The sequence below is a fragment of the Trachemys scripta genome, chromosome 8 (genome assembly GCF_013100865.1).
Source record: "Trachemys scripta elegans isolate TJP31775 chromosome 8, CAS_Tse_1.0, whole genome shotgun sequence".
Classification (NCBI taxonomy): domain Eukaryota; kingdom Metazoa; phylum Chordata; order Testudines; family Emydidae; genus Trachemys; species Trachemys scripta.
In genome coordinates, this window is record NC_048305.1 from 91,616,111 (window position 1) to 91,636,609 (window position 20,499).

At 42.4% G+C, this 20,499-nt stretch overlaps 1 protein-coding gene across 2 annotated transcripts in view; it reads right to left on the bottom strand.

Moving 5' to 3' along the window:
• Positions 1-20,499, bottom strand: part of PGM1 (phosphoglucomutase 1) — a 30,556-nt gene that overhangs the window by 5,497 nt on the left and 4,560 nt on the right. Inside the window, exons 1-7 of one of the 2 annotated variants that reach the window (XM_034778176.1) lie at positions 14,463-14,735; positions 10,642-10,804; positions 10,279-10,425; positions 6,667-6,792; positions 3,994-4,184; positions 3,128-3,282; positions 2,116-2,231 (exon numbers count right to left, since the gene is read on the bottom strand). In XM_034778176.1, the coding sequence (XP_034634067.1) occupies positions 2,116-2,231; positions 3,128-3,282; positions 3,994-4,184; positions 6,667-6,792; positions 10,279-10,425; positions 10,642-10,804; positions 14,463-14,720 (1,156 nt within the window). In that variant the 5' untranslated portion in view covers positions 14,721-14,735. Of the gene's footprint in view, positions 1-2,115; positions 2,232-3,127; positions 3,283-3,993; positions 4,185-6,666; positions 6,793-10,278; positions 10,426-10,641; positions 10,805-14,462; positions 14,736-20,499 lie in introns of those variants that run through there. The other variant, XM_034778175.1, reaches the window with a different exon arrangement.

Below are 20,499 nucleotides of genomic sequence, written 5' to 3' on the forward strand. Positions count from 1 at the left end.
AGGTACCTGAATACCTTTAAAACTCTGGCCGGTAGCTTCTTAAGCTGGCTGGTTTACCATTGAGGGGTTATACTGAATTGTACTGCTGCACTTTAGTTACACTGGGGGTATTATTCTGATGATATTTTACAGTTACAACAAGAGAGCCTAGAGCATATAGACAGGCACCCTTTTCCAGCAGGTGTACACATCCAAATAAAAGTCCTATATAATGTATCCACTCATCCCTGGAATAAAGTGCTCAAGTAAGAAGTCTGAAATTCTGTCATTTTGCATTATGCAGAATTTTTTAGGTTGTGTTTAGATTCTGATTGATTTCAGAAGGTGCAAGTTTGTTTCCATTTTATTGGACTATATGATTGCCATATGTAATATCCCCTCAGCAGTTATATGTGACCCACATGCTCCGTCAAGCTCCATACTACCCTAGTAACTTACAATAAAGAGGATTTCATTCCTCTTTAATTCTTTGAAGTGAATTATGTGCTAGATTGGCAACCCTGGACACGCATCCTCTTTTTATCCACAAAGCAGATACAACACAGGCAGTGTTAGTGCAACACATGCGATCCTGCCTTCTGCATCAACCCTGCCAGCATGTCGATCTGTAGGGAGGAGAGGCTCCATGGCCATGGAGTCATAAAATCATAAACCTTTCACTCTCTCGCCTGCTCTCAAAGGGTGCCAGTTATAGTGTGGCGTGCACTTTCCTGGGTTGGATGGAAACCACCAAGCCATTTCACACGGGGCATCTGATGGCAACTATTTTAGGACACTATTCATCCGGGACCACCTGAAAATCGCTGATCTGGAGACCATCCCACAGCCTACCAGCAACTCCCTAGGCCATCTAGTGCTTTTCCTTTCTAGGTACAGTCATTTACTTCAATTCTGGTGCTCTCTCATACATTACCCACACTAGGGAATTTGCATATGTACTCAGGGCAATGACTCAAACACTTTTACTTATGATACTCGCCAAGATTTCTTTGCTCCACTTATAGAGAGGCCCTGATTTTTCCAAAACTGTCGTCCTCCCTCTCATCCAGAGGAATAGCACTTGCCCTCTAAAAACATTATCATCAGTAAAGACCGGCCCAGGACTGCAGCAAACATCCTTCAACCAGAGGCTCATCCATGAAGTCACGGCCAGACAGCTGTGAGGCGTTCACATCAGAGGCTGATGGCACTTCAGTCAAGCAGCTGCCACAACAAGTCCCAACCATGTGCTGCTTAACATTAAGCACATGATTAAGTCCATCCTTATTCAGCGAAATCTCTAAGCACATGGTTAAGTGCTTTGCTGAATCAAGGCCAGAGAGAGCAAGAGATCTTTTATGTGAATCAGATGCTGATCTCCTGCATAGCAATGAAGACCAGCATTGCTAGAGCAAGGAGGAGGACTCAGATGTTGTGTGATGGATGCAGAAGAACCTATGTAGTTAGCCCTGAAACTTCTCTTGGAATACCACACACTTTGCAGCACGTAACCTTACGCAAAGGGAGTTCTATACATTTTAATTTCCCTATGCAAACTGCAGTATTAAATCACATGCCCACCCCCAATAGATTTACTAAGATATTCATTTTGTATCTCAATTCACCTTGCTTCGACAGTTCAAAGGCAAGTGTTAATTTAACCTTTATAAATCAAACCTTGTTTTTAAAACAAGAAAACCAGGGTCCTATTAAGCTCAGAGATTTAATAGCAACCTGAAACCTCCCCTAATAAAACCGCATTCACCAAACCATATTTCTTCCCAGAAATGAAAACATTTAGAAGGTTTTCCTGGCCACCAAGAGTTGAAAAAATACATTTAGCATTGCATTTAATCCCCATAGACCCAATGACCGGCTAGTGAAGGGGCCCTTAAACTTCCTGAATAGACCTTCCTGAAAGGAAAACTAGCTTTTCCCTGACTCAACTTACCAGGGAACTTTTACAGTTGTGTACATTTTCATCAGTAATTTTTGTAAACAAATTTTGTTTTTATGATTTTGGAAACATTAACTCCTATACATGGAAGATAAATTCCACTGCTCCAGAAAGAGCTAAACTGTGTTTAAATGTGAGGAATATCATCATCATTAATGAGATTAGGAACAAAAACTTACCAGTACCAAAACTTTCCTCTCCACACAGAGACAGTTTGTTTGCATCCATTAAGTTTCCAAAGAACTTCCAGCCAGTTGGAGTTTCAAACAAAGCGATCTTTGTAGCTTTGGCCACCCTTCAAAGGCAAGAAAGGTAAGTTATATCACAGCTGGATTGTTAGCACACCCTTGTGAAATGCTGCAACAGTAACGTTAGTTGTTATTAAGCATCTCATTTAACATAACAGTGAAGGAAAGTCAGTCCGATTTTTTTAAAATAACCCTTTGTATATTCGTCCCTTGCTTTATTCTTGTGTTACCTTGGGGGGAGGGAGGGAGGGAGGGGACTGATCGGTAAGTGCAGAAGAAGAAAAAAAAATACCTAGCTCCTGTGTAGAACTTTTCATCAGCGGATCTCAAAACACTTTACAAAGGAGGTCAGTATCATTATCTCCATTTTACAGATGGGGAAACTGAGGCACTTGCCACTAAGAGGCCTTGCCACTCAGCAGGCCTGGAAACAGAACCTAGTTCCCTCAAGTCCCAGTCCAGCGCTGCCTCCCTTAGTGAATAGGTTTCAGCTGATCATATGAGTGCAAACTGCTGAGCCTCTGTTCTCCGGTGGCATAGATGCTGGAACTAGGGATGCTGGGGGTGCTGCTGCCCCCTGCCTTGAAGTGGTTTCCATTATATACAAGGTTTACAGTTTGGGTCAATGGCTCTCAGCACCCCTACTACACAAATTGTTCCATCTGGTGGTTAGTGTCCTCAGTCCCTACTGGCCTCAATGGGTGTTGATGGCACTTAGCCTCTCTCAGGACCAGGGTCTAAGCTGAAGAAAACCCAACCACAAGTTCTCAATAGCTTTTGAAAGAGTATCTTATGAAAACAGCTTTTAAACATTATTCCCACTAAAGATATTGTTTCAGGCATGTTTTAATATGGTAACTGCTGGGGGAGAGCCCAATTCACCCCCCATGAAAGGTTTAAAACTGACACGAACAATTGTCAACCCCTATACCCCGAGTCCTACCTATCAATTGCCCCACTGGTAGGCATACTTCGCGCGAAGCCACGAACGCCGGTGTGCTGAAAGTAAGGAATACTGAAAATATTGGCAGCGATGACAGCAACGGAGTCTGAAGGGTTAACGAAGAACCCGTGCTTCCCTAGAATCATGTTCCGATCCTAACGAAGATGACAAAGGAGGATAATTCAGTTCTAGCTATGACTGTGCGCACAAAGATATCAGAGTAAACATTCTTTTTCAGGCACGCCATATAAAAACCATACAGCACCACAGAGTTCCTTTCTACTGGATTAAAGTTAGCATGGCATTTTGAATCATTTAAGCAGCACTGTATCATTAATATCTTGTTTTTTCATAAACTTCAAAGCTTGTTAAGTATAATCTGAACTTTATAACCAACTACTGTATAATGACAAACTAGAGCAAGCAATTTTTGTTCATACATAACTATAGAATGGGAGGGAAATCCCTCATCTCCTATCAATTGTACTGTGTGAGCATCTGACTGGGCATCAGTGCAGCGCTGCTGTAACCCATTTGGTCCTATTCTGCTCCCACTGAAATCACAAGCAAAAATCCCAATCACCCACAGAAGCATCATTATTAAATGTCTAGTCATGGCATCTTTGCATAACATGTGCCAAGTATCACTAGACTGCAACAATCTATTCAGCTTTGACATCCATGGGAATTCTATCTGCTTATGCCCAGGATAAATCCAGTGCAGACTGTGCATCAATGAATCCAACAATCATTATTCCAATTGAAGCACTTCCTTTTAAGCTTGTGCCCTAGTGTTTGTAGTTAAGAACAACTAGACAGTGCGGTGGGGATGGGAGGTTCTGTAGAACAGCCACATGCTCATTTACCCCATCTCCATCAAAGGCCGCTCCAAAGTCATACTCTCCTGTTTTCATAGACTGGACCAAGTCAGCAGCATAGGTTAAGTTTGGGTCTGGGTGGTGGCCACCAAAGTCCTCTAGAGGTATACAGTTCACAGCAGAATTTGCAGGAGCTCCAAGCTCCTCACACAGGATCTTCTTTACGTAGGGGCCCATAACTAACAGAGCAAAAAAGGGAAACCATTAAACATTTTATTTTTTGAAATTAAACTTCAACCAGCTGCACATTTTGTTCGAACTACGATTCAGCCAGAGGCTGCTCGTCTACTATAAGAAGATCGTTCCATTTTAATACACTGGGAGCATATGGGTTTTTGGACTGTAGAGCACTGTGACCCTGACACTTAAAACACAAGTTGTCCCAAAGTGTTCAGTGAAACTACTCATGTGCTTAATGTTAAGTAAGAGCTTAAATGTTTTGCTGGATTGGGGCTCCCGTGACAAGATCAAGCATTTAGTTACTCAATGTGTTATTTATACTGCGGTAGCTCCTGGGTGTCCAAGTCCTGGACCAGGACCTCACAGTGCTACATGCTGTACAAAAACACAACAAAAAAATGTTTCCTGCTCCCCAAAAGCTCACAATCTATATACGTCACTGAGATGGCCCCGTGGAACAGGAGAGAAATGGGAAGGCTGGCCCTGAACAGCTAACAATATAGCATGATATTCTGTGTTTCACACACCAATAAGCAAAGCAATTTTTAAAAAAAAGTTAGCGTGGAATTTCAGAGTTAGCATGATTGCGGTATGAAGAAGATGGAAACAGGGTGCTGAGAATGCCCCACAGAATAAGCTTTACTGTAGCTACATCATGGGCAGGTTATCTACAAAGTCTCTAGGCACACAAGCCTTCTAAAGCAAATATTTCTCTCTATACTACATAATTACAGTCTAAGGCTCCAATCCTGCAATCAGATCAAGATGGACAGACACTTTGTGGAGCCCAATTGACTTCAATGGGGACTTTACCTGGATTTAAAATTCCTCCTGCATGGATCTGGTTGCAGGATTGGGCTACACCCTTGTTTCGCTCTCAAGAAAATAAAGCCTCATGTTTTAATGAGAGCGACACACCTGAGCAATGCAGCATTTCCACTGGCCGCCATAAAGTTCCCCCTGACTCATTTCTTGAGATCACAGTATTTTTATTATGTTAAATACTCAAATCAGAGATAAAAGTTAGAAAAAGTAAACCTTAAAGATTCAACATGTCTGACATCCCTCACTTAAATTTTTTTTCAGTGCAGTTCGGAAGTAACCTTGCTATTAGGGGACGTATTCTATTTACCATGAGATTACTAGCAAGATTCTTTTGAAGTCTGTCCGTGTCTAATATCATGACACTCTCTTTACAGCAGCAGCTGTCAGCTGTCAATTCACCATCAACTGAGATTGGTCCAGCAACTATGTAGCTGATTCTGCAGTTTTGACAGGCCTGAGGACCCCAGATAGCTTTTGCTGCTTTCTACACACTGTATTAAAACAGTAGAAAGTTAAAATTTGTTTTCTATACTATGGGCCAAATTTTGCCATTAGACCATAGTGACTCCATTGATATCAGGGAGGCAGCATGAGTGAAAAGGGGCCAAATTCAGTAGTGATGTAAGTGATGGCGTAAATTTCACCTCAACAAGCAGGGGGAAGTTCTGCATAGGTGGAGCAAAGCCCCTTCTTTATCTTTCACCTCATCATACTCGCCTCTTGGTTGTTTCCCCTGCTGCCACTTGCCCTTCCTTCTCCTCAGGGTAGAACTTGCCCCCCTCCTTACACAGAAGTGTAATTTACACAGTTGTTTCCATCTCCCTGGAATTTGGCTCATCTCTCTAGAGCAGAGGGAGAAAAACCAACAACCTCCCTCCCAAGTACAGCTCTAGACTGCTAGGAGGCACGGCAAATGCGTTACTCCGTGTTATATGCAATAAGTTTTTGTCCCAGGGTTCTGAGGTTATCAGTCAGCCACAGCATTGACAATTGGATGTTCAATTCTTTGTCTCCAGTATGCCAAATGAGAGGGAGGAAGGCAAAAAACACAAGCTCATTAAATAAGATTTCCCCGCCCCCCCATGACATACCTACAATAATACCTATGTATTACACAGATTCTCATACTGACTTCATCACTGTGGTACCTTCCAGTAGGGTATTAAACAATGTGACTAACATCTGTCATGTGTGGTTCATTCTCACCCTCTCCCCAGAGGGATACTTGTTTGTGTAGTGTAGGGTTTTGTTTTTAAATGCACATGTTGCTCTGTGTTTATGTTAGAGAAGGCAAGAAGTGAGTCTTCCACTTGGTGTGGTAAGTGGCTCGGTTTAGAAGAGCCCCTCTAAAGCTATCTACTCCCCTTTTGCCACCATTACCAATAAAATACTGAAAATTAGCATGTGGGAGGTTGGGGGAGGGGGGAAGGAAAGTCAATTACATTCCGGATCCTAAGTCACTCAGGCTCTTTTGAAAATTTTCCCCAAAAGCTCTGCTGGAACAAATGAGGATTCATGGTGACTAAAGACGGTGCAATGCACTTCTCAAACAGAGGAAAATAAAAAATAGCAAAAAGAGTGAGCTAGTTCTTAAATGAAAGTTTCTCCCTCCAAGAAATAGCTAAAAAAAATAAGGAGACAGTAATTATTTCATACCTCCATGCATAGCATCTATGCGAATCTTTAGGTGGTTTTGTCCTGAAAGTAGTTCTTTTAGCGCACTGAAATCAAAGATGTTCCTCAACATGTTCGCATAAGCTTCCACTGAGTCCACAATTTCAACTGCAGAGCCAAAAAAAACCACAATCCAATACACTGAGAGACTAGCAATGACTAGACTGATCAGATAGACTAAAATCCTATTCAAAATGGTAACTTTGCTACTTATGACAACATGATGACATTCCTTAGCACAAAGGCATGCCATTCAAAATAAGAAGGTCTTTGAACATCCCGTAGTATCAGTTCCTAATAATGGCAATGGAGAAAATCGTCTGAGGTAGCAGCTCACTTTACAGTCCTACTTTCTAGAAGATTTTCAATATTACTATATACTGCCATTCTCTATTGGTTTGCAACCTAATCAACACAGCCAGAAACCTGAAGGTAAAAGTAGCTCCCAGTACAACTTAATCTCTCTGTTCTTCATTCCAGAGGGTTAAATTCAGCTCTCAGTTACAACGAGGGTGGAACTTTCAAAAGCTTTTACCAGAGGTAGACTACAACTTCCACTAAAAGTCAGTGGGAATCAGACGCCTAACTCTCATTTGTACCTTTGAAAAAGGTTGCACCTGTGTAACTGACAACGGAATTTGGTCCACATAAAGGCAACGCGGTGGAAAATGTATTAATGCAAAGTCCCAGCGTACTACCACTGGGAGTTGAAGGAACTAAGAATTTTACCAGGTTCCTTGTTATAAAAATATTCAAATTCTTTCTTTTTTTTAACATCCACACAAACAGTGTGAAATATGTGCAATTAAATCTGAAAAAAAATTAACATTTCATTGCAAATTTGCAAAAATTGTCTGATTTTACAGAAAGCCTGTAACATAACAGATTTTTTAAGTGCAAATGCAGAGACAAAAATCAATTCAAAATTTTTTAAAAACACCTGAAAACATTTTAGAATTTTTTTGTGGTGGGGAAAAAAATTTAAGTGCAAAATTACCTAAGTTTTGCTAACATATTTTCAAAAGGTATCATTATACTGTAGCACAAATGGAATGATAACATTCGTATTAGTTTTAGTAGGGCCCAACAGTGTCATTTAAATTAAAGTGAACATTTTTTGTTACGAACCACGTGCAATACATGAAAAGAGTGCCTGTTGGAGGACAAAGACGTGATTCAATATGGTTCTATAAATACCTTTACAGGGAGAAGATACCAGATACTAGAGAATGCTTTAAGCTAGCATACAAAGCCACAACAACACTGAATAAATAGAAGCCAGAAAAGTTCTAACTGGAAATAAGGGTTTCCACAGGTATGTTAGCAACAAGAAGGTCAGGAAATGTGTGGGACCCTTACTGAATGGGGGAGGCAACCTAGTGACCGAGGATGTGGAAAATGCTGAAGTACTCAATGCTTTTTTTTGCCTCAGCCTTCACAGAGAAGGGCAGCTCCCAGACTGCTGCACTGGGCAGCACAGCATGGGGAGTAGGTGAGCAGCCCTCAGTGGTGAAAGGACAGGTTAAGGACTATTTAGAAAAGCTGGACGTGCACAAGTCCATGAGTCCGGATCTAATGCATCTGATGGTGCTCAGGGAGTTGGCTGATGTGATTGCAGAGCCATCTGCCATTATCTTTGAAAACTCGTGGCGATTGGGGGAGTTCCCGAACGATTGGAAAAAGGCAAATATACTGCCCATCTTTAAAAAGGAAGGAAGGAAGGAGAATCCGGGGAACTACAAACTGGTCAGTCTCACCTCAGTCCCCGGAAAAATTATGGAGAAGGTCCTCAAGGAATCCATTTTGAAACACTTGGAGGAGAGGAAGGTGATCAGGAACAGTCAACATGGATTCTCCAAGGGAAAATCATGCCGACCAACCTCATTGCTTTCTATGATGAGATAAATGGCTCCGTGGATATGGGGAAAGCGGTGAACATGATATACCTTGACTTTAGCAAAGCTTTTGATATGGTCTCCCACAGTATTCTTGCCAGCAACTTAAAGAAGTACGGATTGGATAAATGGACTATAAAGTGGATAGAAAGTTGGCTAAATCGTCAGGCTCAACGGGTAGTGATGTCTAGTTGGCAAGCAGAATGCCGCAGGGGTTGGTCCTGGGGCCGGTTTTGTTCAACATCTTCATTAATGATCTGAAGGATGGCGTGGACTACACCCTCAGCAAGTTCGCAGTTTACACTAAGCTGAGGGGAGAGGTAGATACTCTGGAGGGTAGAAATAGGGTCCAGAGTGACCTAGACAAATTGGAGGATTGGGCCAAAAGAAATCTGATGAGGTTCAACAAGGACAAGTGCAGAGTCCTGCACTTAGGACAGAAGAATCTCATGCACTGCTAGAGGCTGGAGACCGACTGGCTAAGCAGCAGTTCTGCAGAAAAGGACCTGGGGATAACAGAGGATGAGAAGCAGGATAGGAGTCAACAGTGTGCCCTTGTTGCCAAGAAGGGCAACTGCATATTGGGCTGCATTAGTAGGAGCATTGCCAGCAGATCAAGGGAAGTGATTATTTCACTCTATTCGGCACTGGTAAGGCCACATCTGGAGTATTGCGTCCAGTTTTGGGTCCCCCACTACAGAAAGGATGTGGACAAATTGGAGAGAGTCCAGCAGAGGGCAACGAAAATGATTAGGGGGCTGGGGCACATGACTTATGAGGAGAAGCTGAGGGAACTGGGCTTATCTAGTCTGCAGAAGAGAAGAGTGATGGGGATTTGATAGCAGCCTTCAACTACCTGAAGGAGGGTTCCAAAGAGGATGGAGCTACGCTGTTCTCATTGGTGGCAGATGACAGAACAAGGAGAAACGGTCTCAAGTTGCAATGGGGGAGGTCTAAGTTGGATGTTAGGAAAAATTATTACACTGGAATGGGTTATCTAGGTGGTGGAATCTCCATCCTTAAAGATTTTTAAGGCCTGGCTTGACAAAGCTCTGGCTGGGATGATTTAGTTGGGGTTGGTCCTGCTTTAAGTAGGAGGTTAGACTAGATGACCTCCTGAGGTCTCTTCCAACCCTAATCTTCTATGATAAAACGTTTTAAATTGCAGCGATTGGGTATGGTGCATTCTCTATCACTTGGAGTCTTCAAATCAAGATCAGATGCCTTTATAAAAACGGTATAGGGGTAAATTTTCAGAAGTCACATTTTCAAAGTGATAGGCACTTAGGTCAGATTTTCAACAGTATTTAGGCACCTGCTTCTGACAATGTCACTTGGCACCTAAATATCTCTGAAAATCTGGCCCTGGGGAACCTAATTTTCACAGGAAGTCAATGAGATGTAACCTCCTAAATACCTATGTCACTTTTGAAAGTGGGACCTAGGGCCCTAACACATTTAGATGCTTCTGAAAATTTAACCCATGCTCTGGTTCATCCACAAGTTGTTGTGCTCGATGCAGGAATCACTGAGTGAAATTCTGTTGTCTGTGTTATGTAGGAGGCCAGACTAGCGGCTCATATCCCTTTTGGCCTTAAAATCTATTAAATGACCTTGCCAAATGAAGACACTACCATACTATGTAATTGCCCCATGAAAGTAAAAATTACATTTATACAAGGATAAACGTGTCACTTGCCTGTAAATGGTTTAAACTTGTTCTCCAAGTCAAATTGCTGCTTTCCAATGGTACCAAGGTCCACCTTCAGATCTGGGCAGATAGCATACTCTTCAATAGTCTTGCTAATTTGGAAAATTTTATCAGTAATACCTTCAGGAGCAGGACCTACAAGTGAAAAAGGAAGGAAAGTTTTTAGTGTGTGCTGTAAGTATGCATTCCATAGGTACCTCAGAAGACAAGGGATGAGAATGTTTCTCTTGGGAACAATATTATTTTACAAGGGAAGTAGATCACTTGTTTTGTTTAGTGAAATATACTGCTGACAGTACTGAAGGTATATTCACTGATGTAAGAAATGTTGGCCACCAGGGAAAACTTTACCTCCATTGGAAATATTGAATTTAATGCCGAAGTCTCCATTTGGGCCACCAGGGTTGTGACTGGCTGTCAAAATGATGCCACCAATGGCTTTGATTTTTCTAATAATACAGGAGACAGCTGGGGTGGAGAGAATTCCATTCTGTCCAATCACTAAACGGCCAATCTAAAACAAAGATTTAAAACAAACTATCAAAAAAATTCACAATTTTAAAGTCGGCTAGAGCATGAAAGTTAGAAATGGCAACTTTACAGATGCAAATATTTATAGAACTCTCACACAGTTGTGTGTAAATTTTAGACTTGGCAGAATTATTTTATATATATATATATATAATTTTGATAGATGATATCAATGTTTATTTTTAAGCATTTTTTCTATTTTTATAGACAAATTTTCATAGTGGAGGGAAATTATGCGGGGGGGAGTCAAGCAATTATTTAAAGACAATAGTTGTTGAGATTCATAAAGTTAAATCTTTGTAACTATTAAAAACACAAATTGTCAACGTCAAAATATGCAAAGCAGATATCCTTCAGTCAAACTCTAATAAGTTCTCAAGCCATGTTTTTCTTATTTGCCTATCTGTAAAATTTGGCTATTATCAATGGAAACATTTTTTCATCTGTTTGTGTGTGTACAGTGAAATCAACGTTTACTGACATTTATCAATAAAAACCTAACCCTTCCAAGCCTACTTTTAGGGCTTGTCTTCACTACGGGGGTAAGTTGACTTAAGTTACGCTACTCCAGCTGTGCGAATAACGTAGCTGGAGTTGACGTGGCTTAAGTCGACTTACCTCGGTGTCTTCACTGCGCTGCGCTGACAGGAGACGCTCGCCGGTCGACTTACCTTACTCTTCTCGGAGAGGTGGAGTACCGGGGTCGACCGGAGAGCACTCTGCCGTCAATTTAGCAGGTCTTCACTAGACCCGCTAAATCGATCCCTGCTGCCCTAGTGAAAACCAGACCTTAGTTTGTTCCCACCACGTCCACATGAGGGAGTTACAGTGCAGCACTCTGCCCCACAGGTCTGACTACAGGAGTGTGAATAGCAATACGCTCCGCGGTTAGCAAGCCTTTGGGGTATGTGTACTCTGCAATAAACACCCGCAGCTGGCCCATATTAGTTGGCTTGGGCTCGTTGGGCTTGGGCTGCGGGGCTATAAAACTGCAGTGCAGGCATCCCAGGCTTAGGCTGGAGCCTGGACTCTAGAACCCCCACTCCTTGCAGGGTCCGAAAACCCAGGCACCGGCCTGAGCCCGGATGTCTACACTGCAATTTTATAGCCTGCAGCCTGAGCCTCATGAGCCCAAGTCAGCTGATCTGAGTCAGCATCAAGGGTCTTACTGCAGTGTAGACATACCCTTAGATTCTTAAACTCAGCAGGCCAAATTCGGAAGCAATGTGTCAGTGAGAGCGTAAGCTACATATTGATAAATGTATATGAGCCGAAGTAAGTCTAGAGAATCTATATTTGAGGAATGTACACCTCGGAAGGGAGAGGGTGGAAAGAAGGTACACCATCTAGATTCGCCTCTGATTTTGGTCCAATGCCAAAATATCATCCGTTCCCCACTTAATAACCAAGCAGTTTCTGTGCACTCCCCAATGGGAAAGATTGTTTCTTTGTGGAAGAAGTTGCAGCTAAAGCTTTAACTTACTGAGTTTCTTGTTACAAGGGAAATATATTGTACATAACATAGGAATCCCCTTCCCACAATGCTCAGATCTGAATTTCAAATACACCAGTTAAACTTGTTGAGAGGCCAGATCACAACATTTTAAAGGAATACCATGCAACAGCCCCCCCGCCCCCCCCCACACACATACACCACTCTTGTTATACAGAAAAACCTATAGGATGCAAGTCCTTTATAATAAAAAAAAAAAATAGATACATGCTAGAATCCAGCTCTTATTCTCCTCTTCACTGATAATACAGGTGGGTGCTCTCTACGGCTCTTAAATAGCAAGGACTTTTTCTCTCAATCAAGCAGGTGGCTGTCTGCACCACCAACCCCATCTTCAGTACATCTATCCAACAGGAAAGGGACTGAACTATACAGTGCACTAAATGCAGACTCACCAATCCTTTACACTATGCCATCATTACGACCTCTAAATATAGATGTCTTTATTTATATATGCCAGGTTTAGCGGACTACTAGCTTCGTCATTTCCTTTAATTAAATAAATCAGATTTAAAGTATGCAATATAAATTAGACTACTGGGACACCAAGTGTGGGGGGTCTTATTTGGAAATCCTTCTGATCACACATTCATAGAGGTGACTATCCATCTACATCACATACTGATGGAACTGCCTTTTCCACTTTTAAGATGAGATATGCGTGCGTTATAATAATTTTACACTTGAAAATATTCTCAGAATTCTACTTTATACTCTACACACTGCGGTTAGCATGAAGTTGATAAATAAACCAAGCGGCATTGCTAATCAGTGACAGAAAGGACAGAATATAAAAACTACAATAAAGTCAACTCTAAGAGACACGTGTGGGCTATTTTACTGGAAATAAATATAGCGCCAGATCCTCAGCTACTGTAAATGGGTATTGCTTCATCTTCACGGGAGATGAGCTGAGATACCAGCTTTATGCTTTTTGAAACTTAGCATTTCTTATTAAAATAGTGAATGAACTACAAAGAAACTGGAAATCAAAGGCAGTTGACATAATATTGATGGTCCAAACAGTGGGCCTGATCATTACCTGATGTAAATTTGCATCCTACAGATCTTCTGTTTGGACCATGTATTGACTTCAATGGAGCTACACTGATTTACAATGGCAGACGAGGTGGCCTGCTATTTCTAATTTTTACCCTCCCCCCCCCAATTATTTTGTCAATCAAGAGATTCGGGGGAGGGGAGAGGAACTGAACTCTCTCTACCTGTTTGCTATGAACTATAATACTATCAGATCAGTGGTTTGGTCACATAAATTCCCCATGAACTATTTTAATAGCAGTGGAAGCAGCTAGTATTATTTTCTCTCTGTCTTAAAAATAAAATCTTCAGTGGGATCTTTGCCTTTTTCCACAGAAAAACCTCATATCCAGAAATCCATTAAAAACTGAAGGGAGCTGCACTACACTAAAAGATGTTAGGACTTTTGTTCTAACGCCAACATGTGGAATGTCACCACAACTGGAGTTCACTATAAAGGGGTCCAGCTGTATTGCTAAAACACATGATATCGTTATTTTCAAATGCTCTGGTGACATTCATGACATAGCTATTTATATCTATTGAGAAACTGCAAACATTGTGTTTTGTCTTTTCATTTGTTGAGCAGCTCAGACCATAATGAAACTGTTTTTGCAGAGCGAAGCAGAGTTGTCACTGAGCACAAAGAGCCCATCTCTCTACCAATCACTTACTTACTAACAATGGCATTGTGAGCTGATGAAGATAGTTACGAAATGCACAAATGCCAATAATTTGCCGCAAATCAACAAAATGAGCATTAATGAGAAACTAACAATATTTATTTTCACATTGGTATTTCTACATGTTTCTACCCTATTTCAAATGTATTTTCACTTCTCTTCAAAGCTAAATGGCAACATTGCTTTTAAAAAATTTAATTCGGTAATTTCAATATCACTAAAAGTAATTTTCCATTAAAACACTTCACGATGATCCATAATTCTCAGTTAACCAATAGCAGTCATTTAAAAGGCAATGGGAAATTAGTTAATTAAAACTTAGAACACCTCTTAATTACTATGACTTTATACTTCTGCTTAGATCAACTACAGTACTAGGAATTTAGTCATACTTATCATATACCAACCCCATTGGCAGCTGCCATTTGAACTATCAATTCTATTGCAAATTTATTAAAATATCTCCCATCTCCTCCAACTACCACAGTAGATCCTTGTCGATCTCTTAGATCTATGGAAAAAAATATACTCTGGACAAAATTCTGCAGGTAGTTTGTCTTGGTCTCAAAATAATAGATTTTCTTCCGTAATCCACTGGTTCCCGGTTTCTGGTCATTGTAAGCTGCTGTTGGCAAAGTCAATATAAGCAGAGGACGGTCTTCCATGTTCCTTTTTCATATAAATACATTTAAAATAAATTATGGTGAAAATAAAAGAAAACTCAATCTTGACACCAGTAATGGCACATCTACTAGTTAGAAGTTCTGTGAAGCAGTCAAGTGCCCAAAAATAGCTCCTTGAACCTTGTGCTGAATGTGGTTTCGGTAACTGAAGAAGTTTTCTTGCACTTGTTCTGCAAGATCACTGTCAGAGAGAATACATATAATTCCACACTGCAATCCCTCATGAAAACGGAAAGAAAAAGGAGATTTGTCTTCTCTACAGTCTTCTGACTGTGACAGCAGTAGTTCTGTGCAGTTCTTGTATTATCACAGACTAGACCACAGCAGTGTTAATTCTGTCCAATTATCTGTTAGGATGGGGATAGCAAGAGAGGCTGTTTAGTAGGTCAGCCCTTCAGTCAAAAGCATTGATTTGTAGCCAGGCTCTGCTTTCTAAACCAATGCAGAGCTGGAATCGTTTTAGACAGACAAGCAGATTCATAAAGTTCTGCCAGATCTGCCAGTTGTGACTCCCACTGTCAGAGAGCCCTCATTGGGAAGTGAATACTGAGAAGGTAAGTGTTCAGGAAGCATGGCTGTACACAGCTAAAGTTATTTTGTGGAGACCAGCAACTTAAAGGTCACTCTTAAAATGGCAATCAGAAGATCTTAGTTACCTACAGTTTCCTTATATTACTGTCATTGACAGTCAATAACTTCTCCATTGCCAGTATTCTATAGTGCTTAATTGAATGGTTTTCCTCTAATAAACACTGGAATTACCTGCTGGGCACAACGGGCCGAAGTCCACTTGGGAAAAATCCAGAATAACTGCAATGGTTTCTATGGAGTTACTCCAGATTGACCAAGTCCAACTAGGAACAGAATTTACCCCAGGTAAGCAGTTACAAAATGCTATTATTTTAGAAAAACTACATTTGTAAAAAGCTGTGAATATTGAAACATGATTAACTCTGGCAGAAGAGTATGGCAGCCAAATTATTTGAAATCCCAAGAAAATGTCATCTGGGCTGGCGAGATGCCAACTTTCTTAAAATCCATGCAGGACCGTCCTTCTAAATTCTGGGAAGTTAACATGTTGGTTAAAAATAACCAACAATGCTTTTTAATAATACTTTGTGCTTCTGTGGAGTCTTTTGTCCAGGTATCTCTAAACACTTAACAAACATTAATTGAGCAATTTATGAAGCCACACTTTATTACGGTCCAGCCTACCTGCTATTAAAGCAAAAAAGAAAAAAAAAAGTCATAATTTTAAAAACAATTTGATTGTTGTGACCATTTGCAAAGTGTTCTATGGGGATGATTTCTTGAGGTTTCAGCTCTGCAACTGGAGAGAATAAATAGACTAAGAAGACAAATAAAAGAATTTTACATCTTTAAAGCTTTGTATTAGTATTAACTAACTCATCTTTACTTTGGTGTCCTGAAATGCATAGGCACTGTGGTTAAGTTCTTAGGTATCCCTCTTGTGGTACAGAAGTGGAAAAACAATTCCCAGGATTGACTAACAAGGTTCTACTTGTACTCCGTTCACACAGCGGGTCTGCCTTCTGATCACTGCAGGAGGATTTACATAGGAAATTCCCATTGGTATTTATTAAAACACCTAGACAAGCAGATGTATTGGAGTATAAGCTTTTGTGGGTGAACGCATCCGAAGAAGTGGGCATTCACCCACGAAAGCTCATGCTCCAATACATCTGTTAGTCTTAAAGGTGCCACAGGACTCTGTTGCTTTTTACAGATCCAGACTAACACGGCTACCCCTCTGATACTAGGCAAGCAGTTTCCCTTCTCACTCCCAGATGGCACTGTAAGTTCAACTTACTGTAGGATGTCCAACCCCTTGAAATGCCTCATTATTCAAGCACATGCAAAAAGTACAAGTTCCCCTTTTATTGCATGGGGGAGATTTACATGAAACTACGTACCCATTGGCAGGGGGGAAAAGGCCACTATGAATCCAGTGATTTATACTTATACAACACACACGCACAGCACGTATAATTAAGCAGCAGTGGAATTCAGCTACGAAAATCTAATACATCTTCCGTGGCTTCATTTAGTTTGACTTTCTGTCACAAAGTTTCAGAGACATCTCAGGCAGTTCTCACACTGAAATTAGGCCAGGTACTCTAGAGGTTTCCAGATAACAGGAATCAACCTTTTACTTTACTTTGATCTTAGTGCCAATCAACAGTGACTGGTTGGGGATAGGCATGGAATACAAGACCCTTTACCTTTATTTTTCACCTGATGGCTGTTTCACAGCTTATCCCTTAATGGGCAAGTGTCTGTATGAAAAAAAAATCGCCATTAAAATTAGTACCTCTTTTGACAGACCCAGAAGAAAGAAAAAAGGTCTGAGGCTGAACTAGAGATGAAGTGGGTGTTTTGCCACTGGCTTCAATGGGCTCAGGATTTCACCCAGTGTCTCCACCCTGGCAGAGTGGAGATTGGGTGGGAAAGTTTGCCCTACCACTGCCCATGCCATCCTTGTTCTGAGGATGAATGGGGTCGGGGGAGGAAGGGCACCTCTTGCAAAATCCTGGATTTCCCCCCTGGTTTTTAAAGATAGAAAAGCTGTGGAGTATTTACTGGTGCCGTTTTCTAGTTTGCTACCAAGAGGAACTGGACATGCAAGAACGTGGCCAGGGCTATGCACTTTTTCCTGCTAACAGCTGACTTTGGTTAATGATAAAAAAAAGATTGTGTTTTCAGTAAAGTTTAAACTTTAGACTGTGAGTCTTAGTCAAAAGGTCATTTTCCTGCTATTTCTACATATTGGCTTTCAATACCACAAACTGTATCAAACTAAGCCTGTGTGATTCTGAAAAATGCAGAGAACCAAATTCTGCCATTAGCACTAAGATTCTCAAAGTCACCTTTCCATATTGCTTAAGTTCTATATGACCAGTGACAGTGAATCTTACCCTGTACTATAAGCACTATTTTTGATTTGAAAGACATTCACCTTCTGGCAGAGAATCTTATGAGATGAGAGACCTGAGCAGAAGTTACTGGCTAAAGTAGCCTTACAACAATCAGTTCTAAAGTGAAAGAAACATTTTGGAATCAAAACAGTTTTGGGGAAGCCCACAGAAAGAACGAATGAACCTGCCTTTCTCTCTAGATCAAGATGGAATGACATCATTTTCCAGATTAACTGCAAGAATTCCAAGTGAATTACAGTCTATATAGCTCCATGTTTACACACAAGATGACTATGAGGGTCTACAGCATGTGAATATGAAATGTTCAGTGTGTTCCCCACTCTAATTTCTAGGACTTTTCTCTGATTTGTTAGCACACATACAGCAGGCCCATAAACCCTGCTATGCATTCATAACTAAGGCTGCGATTCTCTCTGACTTCCACAGCAGCTGGTATGGCTGACTCCAGGGTGCCCGACAGCCAGCTCCACCAGCCGCTGCTGAAGCGACCCAGGGCCAGCTGCTTAGGTGGTCCATGGGACCAGCCGCACCGTCCGCTGCTCGGGCGGCCACGGGCAGCTGGCTCCAGGGACCGCCCAAGCAGTGGCCAGTGCGGCTGGCTCCAGGGAGCGCCTGAGCAGAGGTCCTAGGGGCGCCGTAGGGACCGCCCAAGCAGCAGTGGTCACAGGGCAGCTAGAGCAGCGGCCTCAGGGGCACCCGGAGGCTGTCTGGAGAGCAGTCCCTGGGGAGCAGCAGCCGGGGGCAGTCAACCCCCGGCAGCAGCCCTCCAGAGCAGTGGGGCCCAGAAGTAGAGATTTAGTCAGGGGTATTTTTGGTAAAAGTCATGGACAGGTAACAGGCCGTGAATTTTTATTTATTGCCCGTGACCTGTCCATGACTTTTACCAAAAATACCCATGACTAAATATTAGCCTTAGCCATAGTCCAAGAAGCATGGACTCTACAGAGCCGTGCACGCTTGTTGTGATCATTACAAACACCTGGCGTCTTATCCTGCAGTATTTCCAGAGCCGAGACAGGAGCTGCCGCATGGAACACTGCGATGTCCTTCTAGCAGCCCTGCTGCAAGCCATAATACGAAACAATTCCCGGTTGCTCCTGGCAGTTGCGCAGCAAAACTGAACACGGTGGAGCACTATTTCTGGTCCCGGGAAATAAGCACTGACTGGTGGGATTGCATCATTATGTAGCCACGGGATAACGAGCAGTGACTGCAAAACTTTCGAATGTGGAAGGCCACTTTCCAGGAACTGTGTGCAGAGCTTTCCCCAGCCCTGAAGCACAGCAACACTAAAATGAGAGCTGCTCTGACAATGGAGAAGCGAGTGGCAAACAATGCCAGACTGCCAGTCAGTGGGGAATCAATTCCAAGTTCTTCTTTAATGGAAATATCCTATCTCCTAGAATGGACCTTGAAAGGTCATTGAGTCCAGCCCCCTGCCTTCACTAGCAAGACCAAATACTGATTTTGCCCCAGATCCCTAAGTGGCCCCCCTCAAGGATTGAACTCACAATCCTGGGTTTAGCAGGCCAATGCTCAAACCACTGAGCTATCCCTCCCCACCCTGGTGAGTATGGGCTAGTGGCATGAGCGACAGGCCTGGTGCTACAACTTGTGGGAAACCCATGTCAGGAGCACAAGTGGGCAGGTGGACAACATGGACATTGCTAGCAACATGGACGTTGCTTTAAGACCAGGGACCAGTATTAAGCCTCCCAAATTGCAGTCTTTGTCCGAGTTGGCTCCGGGGGTGGGGCGGGTCATTTGCAGCCATGAGAGAACAGAGGAAGCCTCCTCCTCCCCCCCGCCCCCCCCACACCTTCCCTGAACACTTCTGGTAATAGTCACGTTGGACTTGCCGAATCTGAGGTCAACGCCAATCCATGCCAACCAAATCACCGGCATGCTAGGGAAAGCATGGTTAAGGGATCCAGAAGTCACCCCATGGGTGGTGGATCACAGGCTCTAGTGTGTGCGGTAAAAGCACTTGTAATGAAAACTTCCACTGTCTCCCTTAGGTGACCTGTCTCCTGAGGGTAATAGAGGCAGCAAGGGAGCAGATGCTGCAAGCATCTGGGTACAGACCTGGTCCTTATGCTGCTATGCTGTGTATCACAATGATGCCAGCAGAGTTAATATTGGAGCGGTTTGCGAAAACGTCCTCCTGTGGTGGAAGAAATAAGGCAGCCCTCCCCAGAACCCTGCTGCAAAAGATTGTAGAGTACCACCATGAAAGTTTCCTGGAGAGCTCCATGGAGGATTCCCGGTCTATCCATATGCACATAAACAGTCTTTTCTGGGGGGCACCCTCTGCATTGCTGGTGGCGGCCACGGGAAGCAGATACCCACTGCACCTCACGTTTTCTTCAGATTAAACATAAAATATAAGTGCAGGTAACCCCTACAGTTTGATTGGAAATGTATACTCACCAGAGGTGCCTTCCCTGGCATCATGCTTGGCCACCAAGCTGTCCTCCAACCGGCTGGGCTCCGGGGTTAAAAATAGCTCCCGACTCTCAGGGAGAATGAATCCACCTCTCGTCTGTCTCCCATTCTCCTCCTTCTTCTCTTCCTCATCCAGAACGTCTTCCTCGTTGTTGCCTGAAGTGGCCCAGGACTCAGAGTCTTCGGAGGTATCCACACTGCATTTGGGGTCACTGCCGAGAATCACATGCAGCTCATTGTAGAAGCTAAGTATCAGAGGGGTAGCCGTGTTAGTCTGAATCTGTAAAAAGCAACAGAGGGTCCTGTGGCACCTTTGAGACTAACAGAAGTATTGGGAGCATAAGCTTTCGTGGGTAAGA